This window comes from Mauremys reevesii, linkage group 2 (assembly GCF_016161935.1).
Source record: "Mauremys reevesii isolate NIE-2019 linkage group 2, ASM1616193v1, whole genome shotgun sequence".
Taxonomy (NCBI): domain Eukaryota; kingdom Metazoa; phylum Chordata; order Testudines; family Geoemydidae; genus Mauremys; species Mauremys reevesii.
In genome coordinates this window covers 115,244,826-115,269,044 of record NC_052624.1, presented here as the reverse complement: position 1 = coordinate 115,269,044, position 24,219 = coordinate 115,244,826, and the positions used below count along the sequence as shown (strand labels likewise).

Genomic DNA, 24,219 nt, shown 5'->3' with positions numbered 1-24,219 from the left:
ATAAACCCAGAAAGCATAAGCAGAAAGTTTCTTCACAGTAAATGCATTATGTATTACCTGTCCCCAGAACCTTCTCAGTCTCAGAGCTAATACTGAGGCACTGTATAGTGCTTAGTCATTGCACTACGTAATAGCTTTCACAGATCAGAATTCACTGGTTTCTAAACGAAATAGTTGTAGTCAAGCAGCAACTTCCTAGCATGACAAATGTTGTTTTATAACATACATTGACTCAACTGCCTCCTTGGCATGTCCTTAAATCTACATTTCTTTGTATTACCCTATGGAGGGAGATTACACTTTTCATTGTTACTGCCAGCTGAATTATCGGGTGACTATCAGGACGTCTGTATTTCATGCCTTGTTTTAAAAATATTTAAATTAGTCTGAATGACTCAGTAAAGTCCAGTTTGTTGAGAACAAAATAAATGCAGCTAGATTTATTTCAAGAGAAGCTCCTGAAACAGTTGCCCTGCACTCCACGGAAAGACATTATGGGCCAGACACTGGGCTGGTGTACATCAGGTTAGCTCCATTGATTCAGCTGACTAAGGCCTTGTCTACACAGTGTGTTAGTCCACACCAGAGCAGTGTAAATTCTAGTGCAGCCTAGCATGCTGCACTTTGACTGGCACATGCGGACTCTGCTGGCGCCCACTAACTGTCCGATAGCATGCATTCTTAGTACTTTTTGAAAAGGCTGGGATGACATTAACGCACACTAGGGAACTTTTAGTGCACGGCAGCAGGGTCCCACAGGCCAGTTAGTGCATGACACACACTACTGTGCACTAGAATTTACACCCCTTTGGTGCAGACTAACATACCGTGTAGCCACGCCCTTTGATTCTGGCTAAGAACTAGCCCAATCTCTACACTACATCCTCTGGAGGATATGATTTGGCTTTGTATGAATAGTCAGCTGGTGTCTACCTTCCCCCACCAGACTACCCAGATGATGTGTTTTCACTCTAATATACACTTTGCTCACAGAATCATCCTAACTTTTCTGGGTGAACTGATCAGCATAACAACAACCAAAGCAGTCAATGGTTAGCGTGAATGGTGTGGGGATGACTTGGGATGGGGGTTGGTGTGCGTGTGTAAGTATATGTGGTTCTCACCTTAAAGAAGCCCTTGCACCCCTCGCACGTCCGTACCCCATAGTGTTGGCAGGCAGCATTGTCCCCGCACACAGCGCAAGTGCCTTCTCCAGATGAGGAGCTCCTGCTGGGCGGGGAAGGCAGGCCACTGCTGCTGCCACTGCTCTCGCCCAAGAAGCTGGAAGTGGCTGCACTGAGGCCCAGTGGCGAGAAGGCTAAGGCGGCTGCTCTTTTGGCCAGGGGGAGCCCATAAGGATGGTTCTCCATAGTGGCTTGACCGGCAGTGGGTCTGTCAGATCCCAGAGGCAGGCTCAGGGCAGCAGGGTCATAGCACATGTGGGCACCAGCTGCAGGCGTGTGGGGTGGTGAGTGCTTGAAGTGGAAGAGGGGGAAGCGGGTGGGCACAGTCTTCATAGGGGCAGAGTCCATCAAGTGGCTGGGGGCCATGCAGGTCTGTGCAGGCTGCAGCGGATGTGGGGGTTCGTCCCACATGGAGGCCTGATGAGAAGGGAATCCAGGGGTGGTGGGCGTGGAAGGCGGGGACTGCTTGAAGTACATGGAGGTGCTGGGCATCCCTTCATCTGTGGAGGGGGGCAGTGAGGAGTGGTAACTATGTAGCCGGCTGTCTTCCATTTTTATGAGGGGCCTCTGGCTGGAGGAGGCAGATTGCATTTGGTACAGGCAGGAGGGCTTGAGCTCATAGCTGCCAGAGTAACCCTCCATGAAGGTGCTGAAGCTGGGCAGGGAGGTGGTGGCGGTGGCAGTGATCTCGGTGCTGCTCAGGTCCATGGTCAGTTTGGCGTAGTCAGGATTCATGATCTCCGAGCTGTACTCTGAGCCATATGCGTAGGTCTGAGCTGCATAACTCGAACCAGGAGGTGAAGGGCTATACTGGGCTTGCACACAGGGCATATCTGCAAGGGCAAAAGGGGCCATTAGCAACAACAACAAACAACCACCACCACGCTGCGGCTGCAGCTTCGGGTCATCACTTACAACTCTCTTCGCCTTTTATGGTGATTTCCTGCATTTCACAGAGTGAAATTGGACACCCACTGCCAGAATGTGGGAGTTATAAATTTCCTCTGAGTACTAAGTATTTGAGAAGAAATATAGATTAGATGCATATGGGGCTACATTCAGTTACATTGGTTGAAATCACTGGAGTTGACCCAAATTTACACTGGTGTAAGTGAGAGCAGAAGCTGGCCCTGACTGCCTTAGATCTGCTGCCTAATAGACAGAGATGTCAATGAGAATTAAACAAGAAGCATGAAAACAGTATATGAATACATGCAATTATGCCATAACATTTTCATAATGGAAAAACCACACTATCACAGTCTATTCTATTTTATATATATCAAAGACACAACTGAAATCACTGTATCTGTTACTGAGGAGCTGTGAAGATAAATACTTCTTACTTGACCTAGAGTCTACATATTGTATTTCTGATCAGATCATAATTAAGGGTGATATCTTGCCATCAGCTTTAAGAAGAGCTCCCCATTATAGGGAGGACTGCTAAAAAAGATGGCACAATCGACCCTAACATTTTTTAAAACGTAAAGGCAACAGTATTTCTGTCCTGATTATTATAGGAGATCTAGGCTGAGGTTGATACTAGTCCTGTATTTTTTTTTCATTGCATCATGAAAGTAAATCCAGTTCACTCATAGCTAAAATGATGACTCTAGTAACACAAAGAGTTGATTTCTTTATTTATTTTCCACTTCTCCATTCTTCACTTTATTGCTCATAGGACATTATAGACCCAATACAGCAATCTTTATGAGGTTTGCCTGCTTTAGCACTACAGGTTTCAAGCCCAGTATTTGCGATCAAAGCTAAAGACAGTCACTGAGTTTCACTTTAACAAAATATACATTGTATTATTAGTTAGTGGAAATGCTTTCACATGAAAAACCTGAGAAAGTAAAGAAGTATTATTACCCTTGGAGGAAATATATTTCAAAATTAGGCCTAGTTTATCTCTTCATAACCAATATAATTCATATTCCAGAGGCACTGGATAAATGATACATACAAACATTTCCAAAGTTTAAAGATAGCTGTTCTTCCTGGATGTTTTAAGAAGACCCTTTACTTTGGTTTCTTAAAACATGTACAAGAAACTCTCACACAAAAATCAAATTAATTTCTATTAAATAAATTTGTATTCCTACTTTGTAGAGAAACATTTAAATTAAGAATAGATTTTAATTATTGTATTTTCATGTCAGAAGAAAGACCAGGAGGGTCTTATGCTCAGGAGGGAAAGACCAGCAATTTCAAGTTTTCAAGGAACTTTGTAAAAATGAGGGAGAAATGTATTGCTTTTGTTTCCTAAAATGAGTCTTTGAAGACTAATTGTATTTATATAGCCAAATACTATATATAAATATATATTTTAAAATAGGACAAAATCTTCATAAATCTTACCTCAGAAATCTTATTTATTTTTATTTCTAAAATGTGCTTGCCAGTCTCTGGAGGCATACACACAATTGAACTAACACAAATTAAGAAAGAAAACTCAGTGTCAACTTGTGATATTATCAAACAAGGGAAGTTAAACAACTGGTTTTCCTAAATATGTTGATTATATGTTAATAGAGTAAAAGGAAATGAAACTCCTTCCATACACCTCCCATGAAAATTAATTGAGAAATGCAGTTTAACAAGCAGATAAATAATGTCACAAATTGACATGTTGACACACAATCTTGTGAGGGAGAAGGATTTTCTGCCTGTGCTGAATAGGAGCAGGAGTTGATAAGACATGACCTGCTGTTCCTCTTCTCTTCAGCAAGAAAACCTGCACTACTGAATATAACATGGCTATTTCACTTTAAGAAACTATTATGTTAAATTTGCTATAAGGGAATAGAAATCTGCATTAAACCCTATTTGAAGAAAAGGGGGAGGAAAGAATTAAGGTAAGGATCTATTCGGCTCTGTAGAACTCCTCTTACTACTGATTCCCAGTGTGATCTACTGACTAGTTCTAACCCGTTTTTTCTTTCTACTTTAAGCACTGGGATTAGTTTTCCTCAAAAATAAATAATAATGTGATAATTTAATAATTATTATGTTTTAACAAAAGGTGCTTAAAATAATCATGAGACATTTTAAAACGATGTATTAGCAAGACCAAGATAAATAAATACAAAATCTGGTTAGGAACATTTCAGAGGCACTAACCTTTCTCAAATCTTTGCAAGAATGTTACATGAGAATAGGAGTTAATAAAGTTCTCAATAACATCCCACCCACTTGCTTGCAATTTTCTCTTTCAATTTTTACACATTGTTGGTTAGGGACTTTTAATTCCTATGGATTCAGTCATAACAGTAAAAGTTTTATTAAATACAGTCTCTGAATGACTATGAAATTAAATCGGGGACCAAATTCTGCTTGAAGGTAAACTCCTTGCGCCCTGTTCAAAGCGAAATGGTATTGCAAGAGCGAAATTTGCCCCTACAAGTTTGAAAATATTAAAACTGTTGATAGTATTTGCAAAAGAAGCTCGGCGTATTGGCAGGAGACTTTATTCTCACACCGATTCCACTAATTCCTGGTTGTTGGGAGAAGCCAATTGCCTGAATTCTGCTCTCTGTTCCCCGGGGGTAAACCCAGAATAACTCCACTGACTTCAAAGGAGCGACTCTGCATTTACACCGTGTACTTGGGGGCTGAATACGCAGTGTTAGAGCTCTGGGCCCCCAGCCCCCGTGTGCTCGCTCGCCCGGGAAGTGTCTGTTACCTGGAGGGTATCTTGCTCGCTGAATGGTGGGGCTGGTTGTCTGGACGGCGGAGGCTGCAGGAGGAGGCGGAATGCGGGCTGGCTGGGACCGCTCTGCGGGGCCGGGTTTGGAGTCGGGACTCAGCGTGGGGCGCTCTTCCGACCCGGGCTCTGTCACACAGCAGGGAAAGAGAGAGGGCGGGAGTCACAACGTGGTCTGCACCCGATCGCGGCTGAGACCAGCAGCCCGGCACGGCGACTGCCCCGGGCACTCCGAGACCCGGGCTGAAATGACGCCGTGGGACTGCAAACAAGCCGCAGAGCCGGGAGGCAGGTTCGGAAGGGAAAGTCACACCTCGGCCACCTGCAGCCTGGGCTAACAAGGCGCTAACGTGGGAACTGGGAGGGGAGAGACAGATGCACAGTTCAGCCCCCACCCCCCCAGCTTCCCCCAAACTGGCGAGGGGCTTCTCGTGTTCCTCAGAAAGCAGGTCGCAGCCTTTCCCCTAGAGGTTAGGCAAACTCCAGCCCTAATGCTGCCACCCCCCTTTCTCTCTCGCTCAGGACACCAGGGGAAGAGTCGGGAGATGCCACGGAAAGGAAGTTTACACACTTGTTTCAATTGCAGTGTTATGGCAATATCAGGATCGGATTGGGAGTAAAGCCAAGAAAGCCGGCTCCTTTCGCCCAGCGAAAACGCACAGAGAAGGGCGTCGTGGAAAATGTTTAGCAACTTTCCCTCTAAATTGCTTGGACTTTTGTCCCGCATGTGCGGGCATTTTCGGGGGCCAGCAGGAAGTTTAAATCCGGGTGGATCCAGGCCAGAGGGGACAGTTATGTCCGAGGCAGACAGACTCTGGCTGTGAACTGAAAGGATTTCTTACACCCCAAGCTTGCCTTCCCTGTGCAGCCCCCGAAGGGTCGGCGCGCGCTCTCTCCCCAGGGGGGTGGAGGAATCCCGGGGACCAGCCCCCAAACCTAGATCAGCACCAAAGCCAGGCTCTGTTCTCGACCTGCCCCGGAGCTCTGCCTCGGGCTTGCGGCGCCCCTCGCATACTGTATAAAAGCGATGCTTTAGTCTAGTCTGGGGTAAGAGACCCCCCAACGGGGCGGGCATCCAGTACCGACACCATTTTAAAGAAGTTCCTTTCCCTCTTCCGATGATATTCAGCACCTGAAGGGATCCGCAACGTTTGCTGTCCTCGTACCTGACTGACAACCCCCCCTCTCATTCAGCAAGTGCAGCACTAAAACCCACTGCCTTTCTCCTGGCCCCCGACGGCCCCAGCGTCCTCTTCTGCCCTCTCCCCCTGGTGCTTTGCGATGGCTCATCTCTTACCTGGTTTGGCTTTTTCGCGCTTATTCTTGAAGCCAACATCTGCGTATCAGAGGGGAGGCTTTGCATTTCGGCGGGGATGCACTAACACCGCCGCCCGTGTCAGGAGAGACACCCCCCGCCCCCCAGCCCTTGTGTCTATGAGCGCGAGTCCCGGTCAGGAACTTTCGCCTACTTTTGCCATTATTCCCCGCGAAGCGCCCGGGGTGTCAAACGCTCATCTGCTCATCTCCTCGGGTTTTTCATCCCTCCCTGCTCTTGCAAGGCCACTTCTCCCACTGCACTGAGCGCCCCAGGGTTCCTCTCCTCCCCCAAAGCCGCCGGTTACCTAGAGACACTCTCTGCGCCTTCAAACATGCAACACTCCTCCGGACTGCAGCCGCTGAGCCAGGAGCTGTAAATTAGGAAGGAATAACTACCCTTGTCAAAGCGCCTTTCTTCCTCCTTACACATTACATTCAGCCCCAAGTGACACCCCTCACCCCCCCCCCCCCGGTAATCTGAGGAGGAAACCGTGAAATGCTCCATTGTGATTGTGGCTCTTCAGCGGAGTTTCGAAACCTTCCTTTACCCCGGGAGGGACCGCGAAGGGGAAGCGTCACTGAATTAAAGTTTCAGCTGCATGTCGAGCAGCGGCTACTTTGTCATTTAATCGCTACGGAACTATAACACCAACCCACGGAACTCCAGCAAATCGCGCTCAACTTCAGTCAATTTCATCTCTGAGCGGCCCCGGCCGTTCTCTGTTTCTCAGCCTCTCGCTTTCACTGTGTTATCATTGAGACAAGAAGACTGTAACATACAACAGTCTCCACGGAGAAAAAAAGAAAATGAATTGAAGAAGCTAATAAGGTGAAGCAGGCTGGAGAGAATCCCAGTGATTAATTCCCGAAATTTATTTGAAAGTGACTCTCGCAGAGTCTCCCCCTCTCCCCCCCCCCCCGAAAATAGCATGTTCCGTCCTCTATTTGGGAAAACGTTGGGAGTTAAATCCTTTAGCTCAAAATAGGGTGAAAACCAAACAACACTTCTCAACAATGTAAGTTAAAGTATTAAAGATTAGACGATCCATACCGCCACCGTGACAGCGCAGTATCGCGATACTGCAGACCAATAGCTGTCCACAATATACCAAACTTGGATGCCTATTAGACAGTATGTTATTGATTCTTTTAAAGATAGAAGCTGTTTCGCAGTTATTAAGAGAGAGACATTTATACAGCGAGTAAGGCAGCGAGTGAAATGCGGCTCCTCTGTACTGTAACACACGTGCTGGGTCAGTATAGTATGTAATTACAATTTACGACCTCCAAAGGGAAAAGTGCAAATTTCTTAGGAGCATCTGCCAGGCAGACGTGCCTAGCAAAGATCCCACCTCATTTCATTACAATATGCCACATTCCAACAATTACCTCTTCGGCGAACTCTTCCAGCAGCCTCTGGTTTGTTCTCTCCTAAAGCGAGATCAGATCAACCTGTCCTGCCGTCCCTATTAAACAGTCCTAACTCGCACAAACAAAACCACTTATTTCCCAAGCACAGTTAAAGGAAGAGACAAATTACTGCCATTCTTCACCCGAGCTGCAAACTCCCCACCGCCGGCGGCAGCATCATTTCCATGACAACAACTAGCAGAAATACCTTAGTATCGGCTGAGGCTTCTATTCCACAAACCCAGCTCTCCTGTTTTAGGAGAGGAAAAGTCTCAAGTACGTGCTAACAGAACAGCATCAAATATATATCCACCCAGGACAGAAAGGAGTAAAAGTTTCAGGTTACAGCCCCCAGCATGTTAGATTAGTAACACTGATGTTCATTACAAACAGTTGTCATTTCAAGAGCAATCTAACCGGCAGCACAACTTTTACCAAGTCCATCCACATTCTCTCTCTCCCATTCATATATACATACTTGATTGCTGTGGCGGTTCCGTCTTTACATCTAGTTTGTAAAAGCCTGTTTCCTTAAATGTGCATGTAGGCTCCGTCCAGTGGCAAAATTATAAAAGGCAAACCCAAGAGGTTCTTGGAGGCTGTATATCTGGAGGCTGCGTTATCCCGAGTCATGGGAAAGGATTACAGAAGCTTGAGAGACCAGGAGCTGAGAGCAGCCTGCTGCTGCTGCTGGTGGTGGTGGTGCTCCGGAGTGGAGCGTGTGTGTGTGTGAGAGAGCGAGTGATGATCAGCCAGCTGCAGCAATGTGCCTTTGTTTATATGCGCTGGCTCAGTGCTAGAGATCTGCCTCTGTCTCTCTCCGGGTCTCTTTCTCTGTGTGTGTGAGGAGAGAGGAAGGAGACTCCTCTGCTGCTGCTCTCTCCCTCTCCCTCTCTCTGAACGTCATTTATGTGAGAGGAGCCCTAGCGGCCTCTCCATAGAGCGATTGGAATGCGAGACGTCAATAGTGACGCCATGGGAGCCTGACGCTACCGCCCCCCCCTCCCCTCCGCCCCAGAGTCTATGAGTCTCTCCTTCGGTACAGTACAGCGTGTGTGAGAAAGCCCCGGCCCCGCACCTACACTGCCGGCATCTGGCTGCGACGCTCTGCTTAAATTTTCAGAGTGCTGTCAACCTGCGAGGCGTTACTGGGAGGGGAGAGGGAGGATATGGCTGGCAGGCTGGGTCTGAGTATAGGAGGCGCGAGAGTGTTAGTGGCAGTGTAGATATTTATCAATAATATCTATGGCGAGGATTAATAATTAGAGCAATGCCTTATGCTGCTACTGTACACAGTAGCATTGCTTAACCGTGTATATTTCAAGAGAAAATAAGAGAGTATTTAATAAGGTAAAGTTTAGCCGGCACTTTGGACGCGTAAACCGCGCTTATTAATGATGAGGATGAGGATGTTTAAAATTGTTTAAGAGAAGAAAGTAAAAGGAAACTTTTTAACGTGTGCAGGTTCTGAAGGATCTCATTATACCCGGCCGGGTCTCTCTGCTCGGGTCACATATGTCGGTCACCAGTCACTTCGGGAAACTTCATCATCATAGGTGTAGCTGTAACTCAATTTGCTTTCGCTCTAGCTGGGCTCTGAGCTCTCAGTTATCCATTGTAACAAATGATTGTTGCTCTACCTGATTCTCTGTTTGCTCGCGTGTCTTCGCAATGCGAATGAGGGTATGCTCAGGAGGAGGCTTTACTTTCTTTTAATAATAATTGTCCATATAATGGATTAATTTGCACCGTTCAAACAAATAAGAGCTGGACATTGCAAACTGCATAGAAAATACAAATTTGAATGAAACAGCTGCGGCTGCTGCTCACACACACATGCAGCAGGACGAGGAGGGAGTGAAAGAAGAAACGCCGATCGCACTTTCACTTTGTTTAGGGTGGATTCACGATCCTCCTTCTCTGGTGTCTACATTACACAGTTCCTGGGAACTAAATGGGTTTCTGCACTCAGTCCTGTGGAGCTGGCTTTCTTGCTCTTCCTCTCCGGACCGAGAGGTGCAGTTGTGATTTGAAGAAGGAGACAAGGGTTGGCTTGCTATTTAGAGGGGTTTTTTGGGGGGGGAGGGGGTGTCTTTGTGAATCCGTGTGGGCATGCGGGTAAGAGTCTAACTGAAACGAAGCGGAGCTTTTAATAAGTAACTTGCAGTGAGTCCGATACCAGAAGCCCACCGGGGCACTGCCCAGCGCCCTCGATCTCCGGTGTCAGTGTCACATCCCTTCCCAATCCATCTCACAGAGGGAGCACTTTGGTTCCAAGCGAACAATCCGGCCGCAGGCGGGTACCCAACACTAGATATTTTTTTCTACTTTCTTATGCAGCGAGCCCCTTTCGGAGCCAATCAGAGGGGACACGTCACCATGGAACGCCGTCCTCTTGCCGGCGCGCCCAATCCTCGCACACGATGCGCCGGGCTCCATTCCAAGGGGCGGGACCCGGGGGGCTGACGCACAAGAGGCGCGTGATTGACGCAAGCTGTGTTGCTAAATTTAGCCTCTGGCCTGTGCAGGCCGATTGCGATCGCGCGGGGGAGGGGGCGGAGCCCATTGAGCGGCGGCGGCGGGCGCGCGCGCGGGGCTGGGGCTATTTTGGGTCCTTGCTTTGATCCGGCCAAACCAAATATAGCTGCAGCCGGGTATTTATAGCCCTGGCGAGTCCCAGTGTCGCGAGGGCCGCGCCCCCGGCTGGCTGGCGGGCTGCCTGCCTCGGGGCGGGGGGATCGGGGCCGGAGCTCGCCCTCCCGCCCGCCCTTAGTCCGGGGCGCGGCGGGTCGGGGCGCCGGGGCCGTGCCCAGGGTAGTGCCGCCGCCGCCGCGGCCGGCAGAGAGCCGGGCTGGCCCGTGGGCAGCTGCGCGCTGCCGAAGGGGAAGCCGGAGAAACGTCCCGGCAAGAGGCGCCGCCGGGGGCCGTGGCAGCCCCGCAGCCCGGCGCTGCAGCGTCCCACCGAGCGCCCAGCCCCGTGTCGGGCTGGCTGACGCGGTGCCCCGGCGCGGGGGCGGCCGGCGATTCCCCGCTCGGGAATGCGCAGCGCCCGCGGTCACTTGCCCTTCCCGGCCGCCGGCCAAGCGCCCCGCGCTGGTCGCCGGGCGGTCCCGGCTCAGGGCGCGGGCGGGCAGGGGGAGCCGGGATCCCACCTGCCCTGGGCTGCGGGCAGGGCGCGGACTCCGTGCCAAGGGCTGCCCCGGCCGGGCGCTGTGGGGATACCCCTGTCTGATGCAATGGAGCGGAGCAGGGGGGGGGGGGCGGCGGGCTCGCATAGCGGAGCGGTGACCTCACGGCAGAAGCGGCGGCTTGTTAGGAGCCCCCGCCCGCCTGTTGAGTAAGCGCTTTGAGAAGTGAAAATGCCATGACGGGCCGGTGCGCTCATCCCCGGGGCTGACAAGCCGCAGACCAGGGGAGATTCCCTTTGATGCGCTCCCTGTGTGGGCGGGCCGGGGCAGAGGGAACTGGTGGCACTTTCCGCCCGGCGTTCCCCCCTGCACAGCCGCGATAAAAATACTTCGCTTTCCATGTTGTCATCTGCCTACTCGTCCCGGTGTGCCTGGCTGTAAAGGGAACTGGAGAGAGTGCGCAACGCCCGCTGCGTGGCCTGCCCAGCGGAAGGGCTGCGGCGCTGCCTGAGATTTTCCTCAACCCAGTTCCTGAGTTAGCCCAGTGACCCGATTACCTTTTTATTCTCGTAATTCCTCCCTTTGATTACAGCCCCCCCCCCCAGTTTAGAGAGACATCATCAACTGGGAAATCCGGTTTCTGTTTCACAAATAGCGCCTAAAATAACAATCACTGAAAGGTCCGCGAGGGAAGAAATCTGCATGTGTTCAGTTTGCTTACTTGTCAAGTCTGACAGTAGCCTTCCTTATTGAAAAGATCGTTATACAAAGCAGGGGCAGAAAAAGCCTTAGTAATGTGGGGAGGATTTTAAAATAATTAAGGACACCCTATTTGAAGGATATGCTACCCAGGGGCGGCTCCAGGCACCAGCACACCAAGCCCGTGCTGGGGGCAGCAAGCCATGGGGGCGCTCTGCTGGTCGCTGCCAGGGCCTAGAGCTGCCCCTGATGCTACCATAGACTGGATTTGGGTGTGTGTGTGTCAAAAAGTCAGGTTGACAGTGTCCCTTGAAACACTTGAGGCCAAGTTCCTCCTTGGAGTAGTGAGTTGTAACCAGTTATTTGGAATTAATCTCTGCTACCCTGCAGTAAGTGTAGTTATACCCAGGGAGATTGTAGTCAATTTTGTACAAATTTATGCTAGTGCCCACTATGTGCTTTTGAAACACTTGAGAAGGAGGGGCCCTGTTCCAGACAGCACTTAGTATTTGAGGACAGACAAGTGAACAAAAGTTAGGGGAAAGGGAACAACAGACCAGTTATATAATATTTATATACAAGTCAACTTGATTCATTGTAAGCAGCATGGTGGAAGTGGGTCTGTAAGAGGGACTTAAATGTAGGGGCTTATGAATGAGTTCAGGGACGTCTTCCTATGCATGGGGGGAAAAGTGTGGGGGGGGGGAGACTGGTGAATGGGTAGACAAGTCTAGAAGTATTGGGATACTGAAGGAGGCAGCACAAAGCTTGATCAGGGAGAATAGGTAGGAAGGGTGGAGTTCTGTAGAGCTGATGGTGATAAGGAGAAGATTCAATCTGATGCAATAGACTAGGATGGGGAGCAAGTGAGGGATTAACTTTCAGTTTTTCAACTCGTGTATTGTACAAATAACTTGGCTGTGATAACTTTAACTGTTGGGTATAAACTTCTTATTTGAAGTGGCAGTTGATTGCTCCAAGCACCGATTAAAGCATAGACTCTCTAGGTCCATTCCTAGGCCTCAAGCTCCTGGAATCATTTGATTAAGAAGGTCAGCTTTCTTTTTTTAAAAAGTAAATGCATAGCCCTGGAAGTGGTGAAGAAAGGCGTGAATACAGGATATGATTCTAATTAAGACACTGACATATGCCTGAGTCTGCAGACAGCCTGGAACCGTAGCTCTGAGAGAGGTGAACTATCCCAATGCATTTCAGTGGGGTGTTAATGCCAACACCAGGGCCGGCTCCAGGCCCCAGCACGCCAAGCGCGTGCTTGGGGCGGCATGCCATGGGGGGCACTCCGCCGGTCGCCGGGAGGGCGGCAGGCGGCTCCGGTGGACCTCCTGCAGGCGTGCCTGCGGATGCTCCACTGGAGCCACGGGACCAGCGGACCCTCCGCAGGCACGTCTGCAGGAGGTCCACCGGAGCCGCGGGACCGGCGACCGCCAGAGCGCCCCCCGCGTCGTGCCGCTGTCCTTGGGGCGGCGAAATTGCTAGAGCCGCCCCTGGCCAACACCAACTGCTTTAGGGGACTTTGACAACACTAGTCCAGCAAAGGACCCTGTGGGTGGCAGGAGGGGAAATGTGCAGCAAGCCCCACCCACCCAAGCAGATATAATCTAGCTGCTGGAATAAGTACTGGAATCCTCATGCTATAACCTCTGCCTTTCTGGGGCTGGGAGAAGGAGAACCCATGCTACCTCTTTGGGAGGGGAAGGAGGTTATCATGCCAACTGCATTTCAAAATAGGAGGTGTGGTCAAGGGTAAGGCTGTTGGGTGGAGCCACAGTGTAGGTCCATGGGGTGTGCAGGGGCAATTTCTGCCCCAAAAGAATGTCTGAGATAAATTTAGGTGATTGAAACCAGGGGTTTGACTGTTATAAATATGTTCTGTTTGCTTTATCCACAATAGTTCTGTTTTCCCAGACAGAAGCTCCACCAACTAGTGGAATTGCCTGAAATTTTGTGATACCACAGATGGGGAGGCTTGAATATTCCTGAATTGACTCAGTCTGCTTGGCTTTTAAGAACTAATTCTTTCTTGTGTGTGCAAATCCAAAATTAAAAGCATGGAAGATAGTGAATTAAACAAAGGAACAACTTCCCTTCAAACATACTTTTAACTCAAACAGTGATGCTATTAATGCACTTCATGTATCTGAAGAAGTGGGTTTTTTAACCACGAAAGCTTATGCCCAAATAAATCTGTTAGTCTTTAAGGTGCCACCGGACTCTTCATTGTTTTTGTGGACACAGACTAACACGGCTACCTCTCTGATATTAATGAGATAATGGTGGAATTATAAATCTAACTGCCCACACAAGAGTTGATTTGGTTTTGAAGAGAAAAGGACCAGGTAAGTTTCAGACCTGTAAGCACAGCATCTTATTAAATAAGATGATCATGATGATACATTCACAGGGATCTTAATTTAAGTAAATGTATTATTGAATAATGGCACAATTCTGAACGAAATCCCTACTGGAACTGTATTGATGGTGGAGAATGGTGGACACACATTCATAAAATATGTTTGGCATAAGCTTTAATCCTCACATAAACACAGTTCTGTTTGATGGAGTCTGCTTCTAAAAAAGAAGAGACAATGCGTATCCTTGCCCGGGATAAAGACTAGTATTTATCCAACAGGTGGTTAGCTTTTCATGAAATAGATGCTGTTCAGACCCAGGTTGCTGCTGTTCAGCCCCAAGGAGATGAAACTCTCTTTGAATTACAACTAATAAAATAACAAATATTCTTGACTTTCTCTGTTAACTTATTTAGTTCAAACTATTAATCAAATGACTTGTTCATACCCTTTCACTTCATCTGTTTAATAAACCTTAACTCAGATCCAGGGCTGCCCCGGGGAGGCGGAAGGGGGGGCAAGTGGGGCAGTTTCCCCCGAGCCCCGCAGGGGCCCCCACAAGAATATAGTATTCTATAGTATTGCAACTTTTTTTTATGGAAGGGGGCCCCTGAAATTGCTTTGCCCCAGGCCTCCTGAATCCTCCGGGCGGCCCTGCTCAGATCTTCAGTATTCTTAAGGGACCAGAAAGCAACTTTTCCTACCAGAGGTGCCAATAACTCAGCTGGAGTATTACGCAAACCCTGGCCATTTTTTTTAAAAAGTCAGATCTGTTTGTTATTTATCCAGCACATAGTGAGTTTCTAGCTGACAGATACTTTTGGTTCACGCTAACAAGGGATAACTTCTCTAATTTACCAACTTTTAAATTAACACTTTCCTTAACATCTTTCTACTCCCTAGCAAAGCCCTCTGAAGTTAATCCTGTTATAATACTTCACATCTGTTTTGCTTGCAACTGTGAAACTATATTGTCAATTGCCTTTTACATATGTTACCTATCATCTTACTTTGTTTCATTTACTGTTTCTTCTCTCAGGCTATGTCTACACTATGGGCCATACAGCAGCACAGCTGTACCGCTGTAAGGTCTCCTGTGTAGCCTCTCTAGCCAGCAGGAGAGAGCTCTCCTGCTGGCATAAATAAACCACCCGCAGCTAGTGGCAGTAGCTACCTCCACAGAAGAGTGTCTCCTGCTGACAAAGCGCTGTCCATGCTAACAAAAGTGCTAGTGTGGAAAAGTCTCACTCTTTCCCCCTTTTTGATGATCTATCCCCCTTTCTTTTTTCTGGATGGGTCTCTCATCACTATTGTGCTTGATTAGCTAGGCTGTCTGCCTGTCTCCTAGAGTAGCCTGTCAGCAGCTCTGTAGCCTGGACTAACATTAAGGGTTCCAGATGATGATAGTGGGAGATTCCAATTGGATTCACAGCCCCTTTTACCTTAAGTAGCAGGGGGATAATTTTCTCACAAAGCAACTCAGTGGGATGCTGAATTCTCCGTGTGAAGCTGTGTCAAAAGGGCTAGTGCGATCCCTTGGATATATAAATGCGATTAGTGAGTAGAAGTAAGGAGGTTATTTTACCTTTAGATATGGCACTGATGAGGCAGATACTGGAATACTGTGTCCAGTTTTGGTGTCCACATTTTAAAAATGATGTTGACAAATTGAAGAGGGTGCAGAAAAGAGCCACAAAAATTGTTCAGCAGCTGGAGAAAATACATAAAGTAAGGGACATAAAGAACTCTGTTTGTCTTTTAAAAAATAAGACTGAAAGGTGACTTGATTACATTGTAAAAGTATCTTCATGGAGAGAAAATATCAGTGCTAAAGGGCTCTTTACTCTAGCAGAACAAGAACCAATGGCACTGAAAGTAAAAGTCAGACAAATTTAAATTAGAAATAGAGCACAGGTTTTTACCAGTGAGAGTGATTCACCATTGGAACAGATAACTAAGATAAATGGTGGATTCGCCATCTTGTGAGGTCTTTAAATTAAGACTGGATGCTTCACTGGAAGATATGCTTTAGCCAAACACAAATTATTGGGCTCAGAACAGGGGTAACTAGGTGAAATTCTATGGCCCGTGTTCAGTGCTTAAAGTGATCTGAAAAGAGTGTGTAGGGGGAGTTCTATCACAATCTGGGATTAGCAGCAGTGGTAAGAAAAAGTGCTTAAAGTGCAGCCATCATCAGACATGCTTGATTTAAAAACTCCCCCTGACCTTCTGCAATCCCTCCCTGATCCCCTCCCCTCCCCACTTTAAGCATTGCTTGTGTGATACAGGAGGTCAGACTAGAAGATAATCTGATGGTCCCTTCTAGTCTTAATAGCTATGAATCTGTTGAACCCCTAAAAAGCAGGTACCGCAGATACTTTGGTAGGTCTGGGAAATACGTCAGAATTCTCGTAAAAACGCTTCTCAAACATGTCTTTGTTCTCTAATGCTGACACAGGAATTTCTTCTTTTCATCATCTTTGCAGACACAGAAAGAGAACACTGTTGCCAAGTTTGGTTTGTTGAACTGTTTCTATAATAAGTGAGTTTTGGAGGTAATGGCTTGTTAGGCCAATCCATCCTATCCAACTCACAGGAACGGCATGTTGCATGTTCATCTTTTATCTGCCTGTTAGTAAATTAACATTTCTTCCTTGTAATTTTCCTGTATTTTTTTATTTGTACAGTTATAGTTATTTTTACCAGGAGCCAGTGTGGTCCAGTGGATAAGATGTGAACAGGGACTCAAGAGACCTAGTAGATTCTATTTCTTGCTTTGTCACTGGCCCGCTATATGACCTTGGGCAATTCACCTCACTTTTCTAGATCTCAGTTCACTATCTGCAAAATGCCACATTGAAAGGCACTTTTGGATTTAGGGATAAAAAGCATCATATAAGATCTAAGTATTATTATTAATTAGTTTATACATAGGACCAAAAATCCCTTGAATTATAGCCATTCCTTATTTTCTTATCTAAATAATAGTTTACCTAAGCACCTATTATATCTGTTTTCCTTTCATGTTTGTCACAGTCAAAAGGTCACAATTGGGCTCTGTGATTTTGTTATGTCATAGGTCAAGACGGGATTAAACACCAACACAAATCTTTCTTTAGTTATGGCTAATACGTAAGGAGGTGGTGAATCAACTAAAATAAATAGTCAACTGAGTGGATGAACCAGTTCTAGTTCCTTTCATTGGATTGTGTGTACAGAGCCAGATCAAGGCATAGGCAATACAGGCCTGAGCTAGGAACCCATCTCCTGGAACCACATGATAAGGACAGAATCTCCGCTTTCATTTTAAAAAAAGGAACTTTCTAGCTCATATGGTTGTGAAAAAATTCTTGAAAGTGATGCTGGTATTTCTGCCTGAGTCTGGAGATAGCCTGAAATTGCAGGGTGTGAACTGCCCCATGCATCACAATGAAATGTGAACTCCCAGACTCATAGTTTAGGGGTGACTGGCACATCAACCCAACACAGTAATTTAGATGCAGTAAGAGGAGAAGAGGAGGGCAGTGGCCCCTCCTAGCCACCCAAGCAAATAAAGTCCAGCTGCTGGACTAACCATTGTGCGGATCCTGTGCTGCCAAGCCTGACTCTCAGCAGGGGAAAAGGGGCTTCTTGCTGCTGCTGTCCCTGCTGCTCCCAAGAGGAGGGGGCCACTGCTGCCATTCTTGGGAGGAAAAGGGGGCCCCAGGATTCTGCTCTACTGCTTTAGGAAAACAGCTATGTCTTGAAGTGTGCCCTGGAAGTCAACAGATCTGGGGTTTGTCAAATCAAAGGGGAGTTGAGTTCCTGAGTCAGGGACCCCTGACTCTCAGGAATCAGTTGCTCTCAGTATCCTCTCATTGAAATAAGGGAGCTGTGAGGCTGAGTGCCTCATCTGATTGTACCAGCCATGGTAGAACATGAGGAGAGAGACATCATCTAAGGAACCTGGACACAAATTTAGGGCTGTATAAAGGACAAGACCAACACCTTAAACTGCACTCAGAAACTAGCTGTCAGCCAGTGCAGATCATGGAGCTCAAGTGCTTTCCGTGAGAAGTACCACTTAAGTCATAACCAACTATATTATGCACCAGCTGATGTTTCTAAATGGTCATCAGATATAGCTCCATACAAAACAGATTGCAGTAATCCAGTCTTGGAGGGACAAAGGTATGGATCATTGGGGCAAGGTCTGCACCAAAAATAGCAGAACAAAAACATCTAGGTATAGATTTAAAAACAGTACTCCTAGCCACTGCTGCTACCTGGACACATAGAGCAGCCAGGGGTCCAAAATTATACCCAGATTGCAAATGTGAATACAAACAGCAGAAAAGTGAGTGGGAAGATATCATTTTTGCCTCTTCTTCTGATTGCTCCCCATAGTTTATCAACATTACATAGGAACATAGGAATTGCCACACTGGATCAGACCAGCGGTCCATCTAGTCCAGAGTCCTGTCGCTGACGGTGACCAGCAACAGATGCTTCAGAGGATGGCACAAGAACCTGCATTAGGCAGATGTGAAATAATCTGCCCCCACATAGGTCTCATTCTGATCTCTAATATTTAGAGATTGGCTTAATCCCTGAACCACAAGATTTAATAGCCCTTCTAGAAATTTTATTGTTGTTAATTATAACTCTGGATATTCTTGAGAGCCATATAAACATCCAATCCCTTTTTTAATCTTGTTACTTTCTTGGCCTTCATGACTTACTGTGGCAATCAGTTCCACAGCTTAATTACATATTGTGTGAAAAAGTGTTTCCTTTTATTGGTTGTGAATTTCCCACTTCTTAATTTCATTGAATTTTCCCTTGTTCTTGCATCATGAGACAGGGATAACAGAAGCTCCCATTCTACCTTCTCTATATCATTCATTATACTTTTATCATGTTCTCTCTTATTTGTCTTGTTTGTAAGGTAAACAATCCCAATCTTTCCAATCTTTCTTCACAAGAGAGCTTCTTTGGCCTTTGATCATTCTCAGTGCTCTTCTCTGAATCCCCTCTGGTTCAGCAATATTGTTTTTGAGATGGGATAACCAGTGCTGCACACAGTATTCCACATGAGGCATATCACTGATGTATATAAAAGTATTATTTCCTTATTCTTATCTGGGTTGACTATCAGCCAGCTAAACCATTTCTCAGCCAGATGCTGGTCAAGTTTCTCAGCTTCACCATCTGGGTCCAATGGAATGATGATGTAAAGCGGAGAGTCAAACCTCACTTGAGAGAGCCCTTTGTGCAGGCCAGTAATAGCATTGTACTGCTCTCAGGGAACACTCAAATGCAACTCCATCTACTCCGCTGGAATCCATAGATGGGTCAACCACACTTCATGGCCAACACACACAATAACAATTGATGGCTATAAAAGAATCATAATGGACATTTAATCTTGTCCAAAAGGAGATATTTTCCCAGCACTGCTGGTAAAGTCTTGGTCTATATGCTACCCAGGCCTAAAACTGGAAATGGCTAATGGAAATCTGGGGAGTCCTGGTATCACCAGAGTTGTCCATTGCAATGTTCTTGATCAACTTTCCAAAATAGAGAAACCTGAGACTGCGCAACGTTGATGGGATTGGTTACTTGAGCTGGAGAAAAAGAATCACATATTTAAATAATGATAGCTCCTATCATTGGCAACCTCATTCAAAACCAGAAAGACATGGATCCAATTTTTAGCCCAAAGCTCCTCCAGCAGTTCCAGACTTCTCATTAGCTGAAATACAAAAAAATACTCAGCACATGCTGATAACTTGATCCAGATCTGAGTCATCTTAACTATAAAATCACTTGAAAACTTCTCATAGCATGAAATAACCTACTTTGTTAGAGACCAGATTAACTAGGCTATTCACCGCTCATGCTCAGACCAGTTCCACCAATCAGGACTTCATAGATGCTGTAGAGGAGTTTGTTGAGACCATTCTTCTTCTTGTGCATAACCACAGCATTGAACTTTAAAACATCTATATGCCACGATTGGTCTTCCCTTTTGTTTCAAGATAGCGAAGTCCAATTAGGTTATCTCTAATTTCTATGATTCCTTAAATGAAAAGACTAATATGTGTATTTGCATGCATTATTTAAAAGTCCACATAGTGTATGCTAATGGAGATGTAAACAAATTACATAAAGGAAATTGAATGTCATTTATCAACAAAATGATGTTTTGAATAATCTTTTATATATTTCACAAAGCATTTTCATAAATTTCTGTAAGAGAAGAGGAAATGAGAGTTGATTGTTATCATGCTGCATGTAAGTTTGGGCCGTTGTCACTATGCATACTTAAGAATTTTAGGCAATTTTCTTCAGCAAGGCTCATTCCATTTTTGGCAATCTGATGCTTTCATGTATTTAGTTATTAAATGATTCTAGTGTTCTCACTCTAACAAAATTTCTTACTGGTCAATCCACATATTTATGGCTCAGTGCAGGAAAAAGTGCTTCCTGACATCTGTTCTGAATTAGTTCTCTTTTCCAGTTATGTCCTCCTGTTTCATCATTTGTGGTATGAAAACAGTAACTTAGATTTACAATATTTGTACCATTTAAGGTTTTATAAAATTAAATTAAGCCTCCTTACTGCTTTTCTAAATTTAAGATGAAGAAATTATACCCTTTTCTCAGTTCATATGTTTTAGTAATGAGATGTACCTCATTCATTGTACCTTTATCATTCTCTGTACCTTTTTTCCATCATATTGTCTTTCTAATGACAAGAACTGAACCCAATATTTTAAAGGCTTTTATTAAAAAATTATATAATTTCATGATCACTTCCCTTCTAGTTGTTCAGTTGTTTTTTATTTGCTTCTTTAAACTACAAATATGTTTAGAGGACTCCACATTACCTAAAGGTTTCTTTTGAAGTCAGCCTACTCAGTTACATTCTATAAATTTTCCATATTTGTTGATAGGTATGGAATGTATGCACCACTTTTTGATTTTTCAACTTCACCATCTCAGCTACATAGATTAAATCCATTTATTTGATTTCCTTTATGATGTATTACTTGTGTTGAAATATTACCAGATTTAAATAATTTCACCAATGTCATTATAAGTGATAAGCATCAGATGGTCAAGTAGTAATATTTGGAAACCTGACTTAAAACTTCTTCCCAGCTGAATGTGAGACTTTTAAAAAGGCTCTACTCACTTTTCATTTTCTCCCAAGCTTGATTAAGATACCGTATTTTACCATGTTTGAATACGGTTATGAACAATTGAGTTCGATTATGCAATATTGGTAATGACTTGGGGCCTATCCACAGTACAACAAATTAAAAAACAAAACAACACATTTAAAGCCCTAGTGTAGATAAGGCAAATTATACTTTAGCACACTAGCTGGTCAAGGTGAACCCTAGGTTCCCCCTACTGGTCAGTGAAGTCAGGGACTATTTACTGTTTGCAGTACTGTGATTTAAATTCATAATCTAGCTAGATACTAAAAATCAGTAACCCGCTAGCCCCACCCCCCCATTTTCTTTTGTCCGATGACTGTAGAGGTGTTAACTGGCCACTTCACCTTGAGTGGTCTCTTATAATACTTATTAACTGCTTATGCTAAACAACCTGTTCCACCTTGTATTTAGCTGTGTCACTCTGAGTACCTTTCCCAGATCTGAAGAGCTGTGTAAGCTTGAAAACTTGTCCCTTTCACCAACAGAAGTTGGTCCAATAAAATACATTACTTCACCAGTTTCAATATTAATTATGTTTACTATTGTACCAACTAACTTGGTTGTTTACAACTCTGTTCAAACATGGTAAAATGTTGTAGTGTAGAAAATGCTTCATCCTTTTACTTTAACTCAATACAAAGAATCAGGACATAAGATAAAGCTAAAATGAAACTTGCCTTTAGTTACTACTCAAAGGACAGACAAAAATTGGAGGTGATTTTTTTAAACAAAAGTGTGGCAGAACAGTACTTATTATGATTGGTGATACTGAGGAGGGACAAGGTGGCGGGGCGAGGCAGTGTTGCACCAGCTCATGGGGCCCCTCATAACTATTCAGTTCCAGATTTGAGGCCTATTTTATTTGTAAATCCTATGCTTATATCTGGAAAAGAGACAAGCAATCTTATTTCTCTTTAATTTACTGAAAGAATCCCTCAAAGCAGTTTCAATCATTTTGAAGTCATATTTGTATAATCTGGTTGGTTTTGTACATTTGCTTGCAGAGGTTTTCTGGTATACCTCTCCTGAACTTAGCAATTGGCTCTTCTGAGCTATTTTGAGAAGAACTGCCCCAGAAATGCTGAAGTCATTCAGGACAATTAACACACAGCTAATGGCAGTATCATTAGTCTAGCTTTAAAAGATCTCTTATTTCTTTTACATAACACACGTAATATATTTAAAAGTACGATGATCCTTTTTCCATGGAAATAAAACTACTCCTAAGAGAGATATTTATTCCTGTGCAAATATACAAAATGAAGGTATACAGATGACCCCTTTTCATTCGTTGTGGCTTTGTAATATTACGTAGGAATTTTAAAATACTGCAAAACTATGTTTTTAATTTTGTTCAAAATGTGAAGTTACAAAGTGGACAGATATAAAGAGAGAAATACACATATGACAGTATTGCCTTCTTTCACAATTTTGTCATGAATCTTGCATTATTTGGTGTTTTTTTTAAAGCCCCAGCTCCTGGATTCAAAATATTGTGTATGATTCTTGGCTTTCATTTTTTTTTTAAATAAGACACCTAGCCCTCATAGTTACAGAGAAAATAGTGGGTGTACTCTGAAGGGTCAGAAGGCAAACAACGCCAACACTATTTTACTTTTAAAAATCTCATGGTTTTAAAGCCACTCACATGATTTTATGAGGCCTGAGTCATGATTTTTGAACATATGAGGTTGACAACACTGATATAATATTTCATGAGCTAAGGTATCATTCACCAGGGATAGGAGAAAGCAGAGGCACTGATCATTGTGCGTGTCATCCCCTAGGCAGTGAGTCTATTTTACCCAGAGACATTTTAAAATATTTACAAGACATAAGGATGTTGCCTAGTATAATCTCTTAGTGTGGGTGTGTGGGGATACTGCATGCTGGTCTCGTTCACAGAGTGAGGTAGGGGGCCAACCCTGTCCTGTTTTAAGATCTATCGTTCCACCAGTTCCAGAAACTGGCAGTAGTCATTACTCCCCTCATCTCCTATGCCTGGCCTCATGCTACGGTTGGAATTAGCCCAATAGCAGCAGCTTGTCTGAGCTGCATACCAGGGATACTGCATGGGTCCCATGCAAGCCTGCTGCTGTCTTGTGCTCATGTGACAGACCCAAAGAGTCTGGTGTTGGGGGACTGGAGGATTTCTAGGACTGGTACAAGCAGGGTCTGTGACAGTGACTGTACAGCCTGGCGTTCTGCCCAAGCAGCAACAGCACAGCTGAAAACCACGTGGTGGAAGTGGAGGCTGCAGAACAGGTGGTAGCAGCTCCCAGAACTGATAGTTTGGAAGGAGAGAGAAGGTGGAAGCATCATCCCAGGAAGGAGCTGTAGATTAATATCATTGGGAGGTGCTTCCTTGAACTAAGGTCACACACTGACACTGCTGGTTACAGGTATTCTCCCGGGGTGCCTGCCTCTTTATACCTCTAAGCACCTGAATGCTTACATATAAGTGCTAGTTTCTTTGAAAGAGAGTACTGAATAGAGGGTAGTAAAAGCACTGCTCTCTCCAGTCCCCAAAGGCCCTTTAAAATATGTGCACATCATGGACATGCAATGCAAGAGTCTGACAATGGAGCCAGAGAGCTAGAGCCCAGCACTTGTATGGAAGGGATGGTGGCAACCCACTGCCACTCTCTCTAGCAAGATTTTTTTTTTTTCCTGAGTTCAAGTCTACAACTGTCTCGTGTTGAGAGCCTTTGAGATCAGGGCCGGCTCCAGGGGTTTTGCCGCCCCAAGCAGCCAAAGAAAAAAAAAAGCCACAATCACTATCTGCTGCAATTCAGTGGGAGGTCCTTCGCTCCGAGCGGGAGTGAGGGACCCTCCGCCGAATTGCCACCGAATACCTGAAAGTGCCGCCCCGCTCTGGAGTTGCCGCCCCAAGCACCTGCTTGATAAGCTGATGCCTGGAGCCGGCCCTGTTTGAGGTGCACCTCTGGCAATGAAGGCAGAATTGTAAGCCTGTACATAATAGCTATGAGCTGCCAAAAGGGACATAGCATTGCTCCATGTAAGAGTAAAAGACTTGGCTCTATGGTAGAAGCGTACTTAGCTAGATGATGTTATGCAAAAAAATTCCATTTTTATTTGGGAGATCACTTTCCAGGGTGAAATGTACATTTCATTGTCCAGTCACTAAGCTCTGACTCCATTTTGTTACTCGAAAATCACAGTTAGCAACTCTCA

The 24,219-nt window shown here is 45.3% G+C and overlaps 1 protein-coding gene across 2 annotated transcripts in view; it reads right to left on the bottom strand.

Annotated features, from left to right (window-relative positions):
* The window catches only part of NR4A3 (nuclear receptor subfamily 4 group A member 3), a 30,590-nt gene extending 21,937 nt beyond the window's left edge, over nt 1-8,653 (bottom strand). Inside the window, exons 1-4 of one of the 2 annotated variants that reach the window (XM_039521100.1) lie at nt 8,099-8,162; nt 6,516-6,581; nt 4,873-5,022; nt 1,125-2,017 (exon numbers count right to left, since the gene is read on the bottom strand). In XM_039521100.1, the coding sequence (XP_039377034.1) occupies nt 1,125-2,015 (891 nt within the window). In that variant the 5' untranslated portion in view covers nt 2,016-2,017; nt 4,873-5,022; nt 6,516-6,581; nt 8,099-8,162. Of the gene's footprint in view, nt 1-1,124; nt 2,018-4,872; nt 5,023-6,515; nt 6,582-8,098 lie in introns of both variants that reach the window. The other variant, XM_039521099.1, reaches the window with a different exon arrangement.
* Between the last annotated feature and the right edge of the window lie 15,566 nt (nt 8,654-24,219).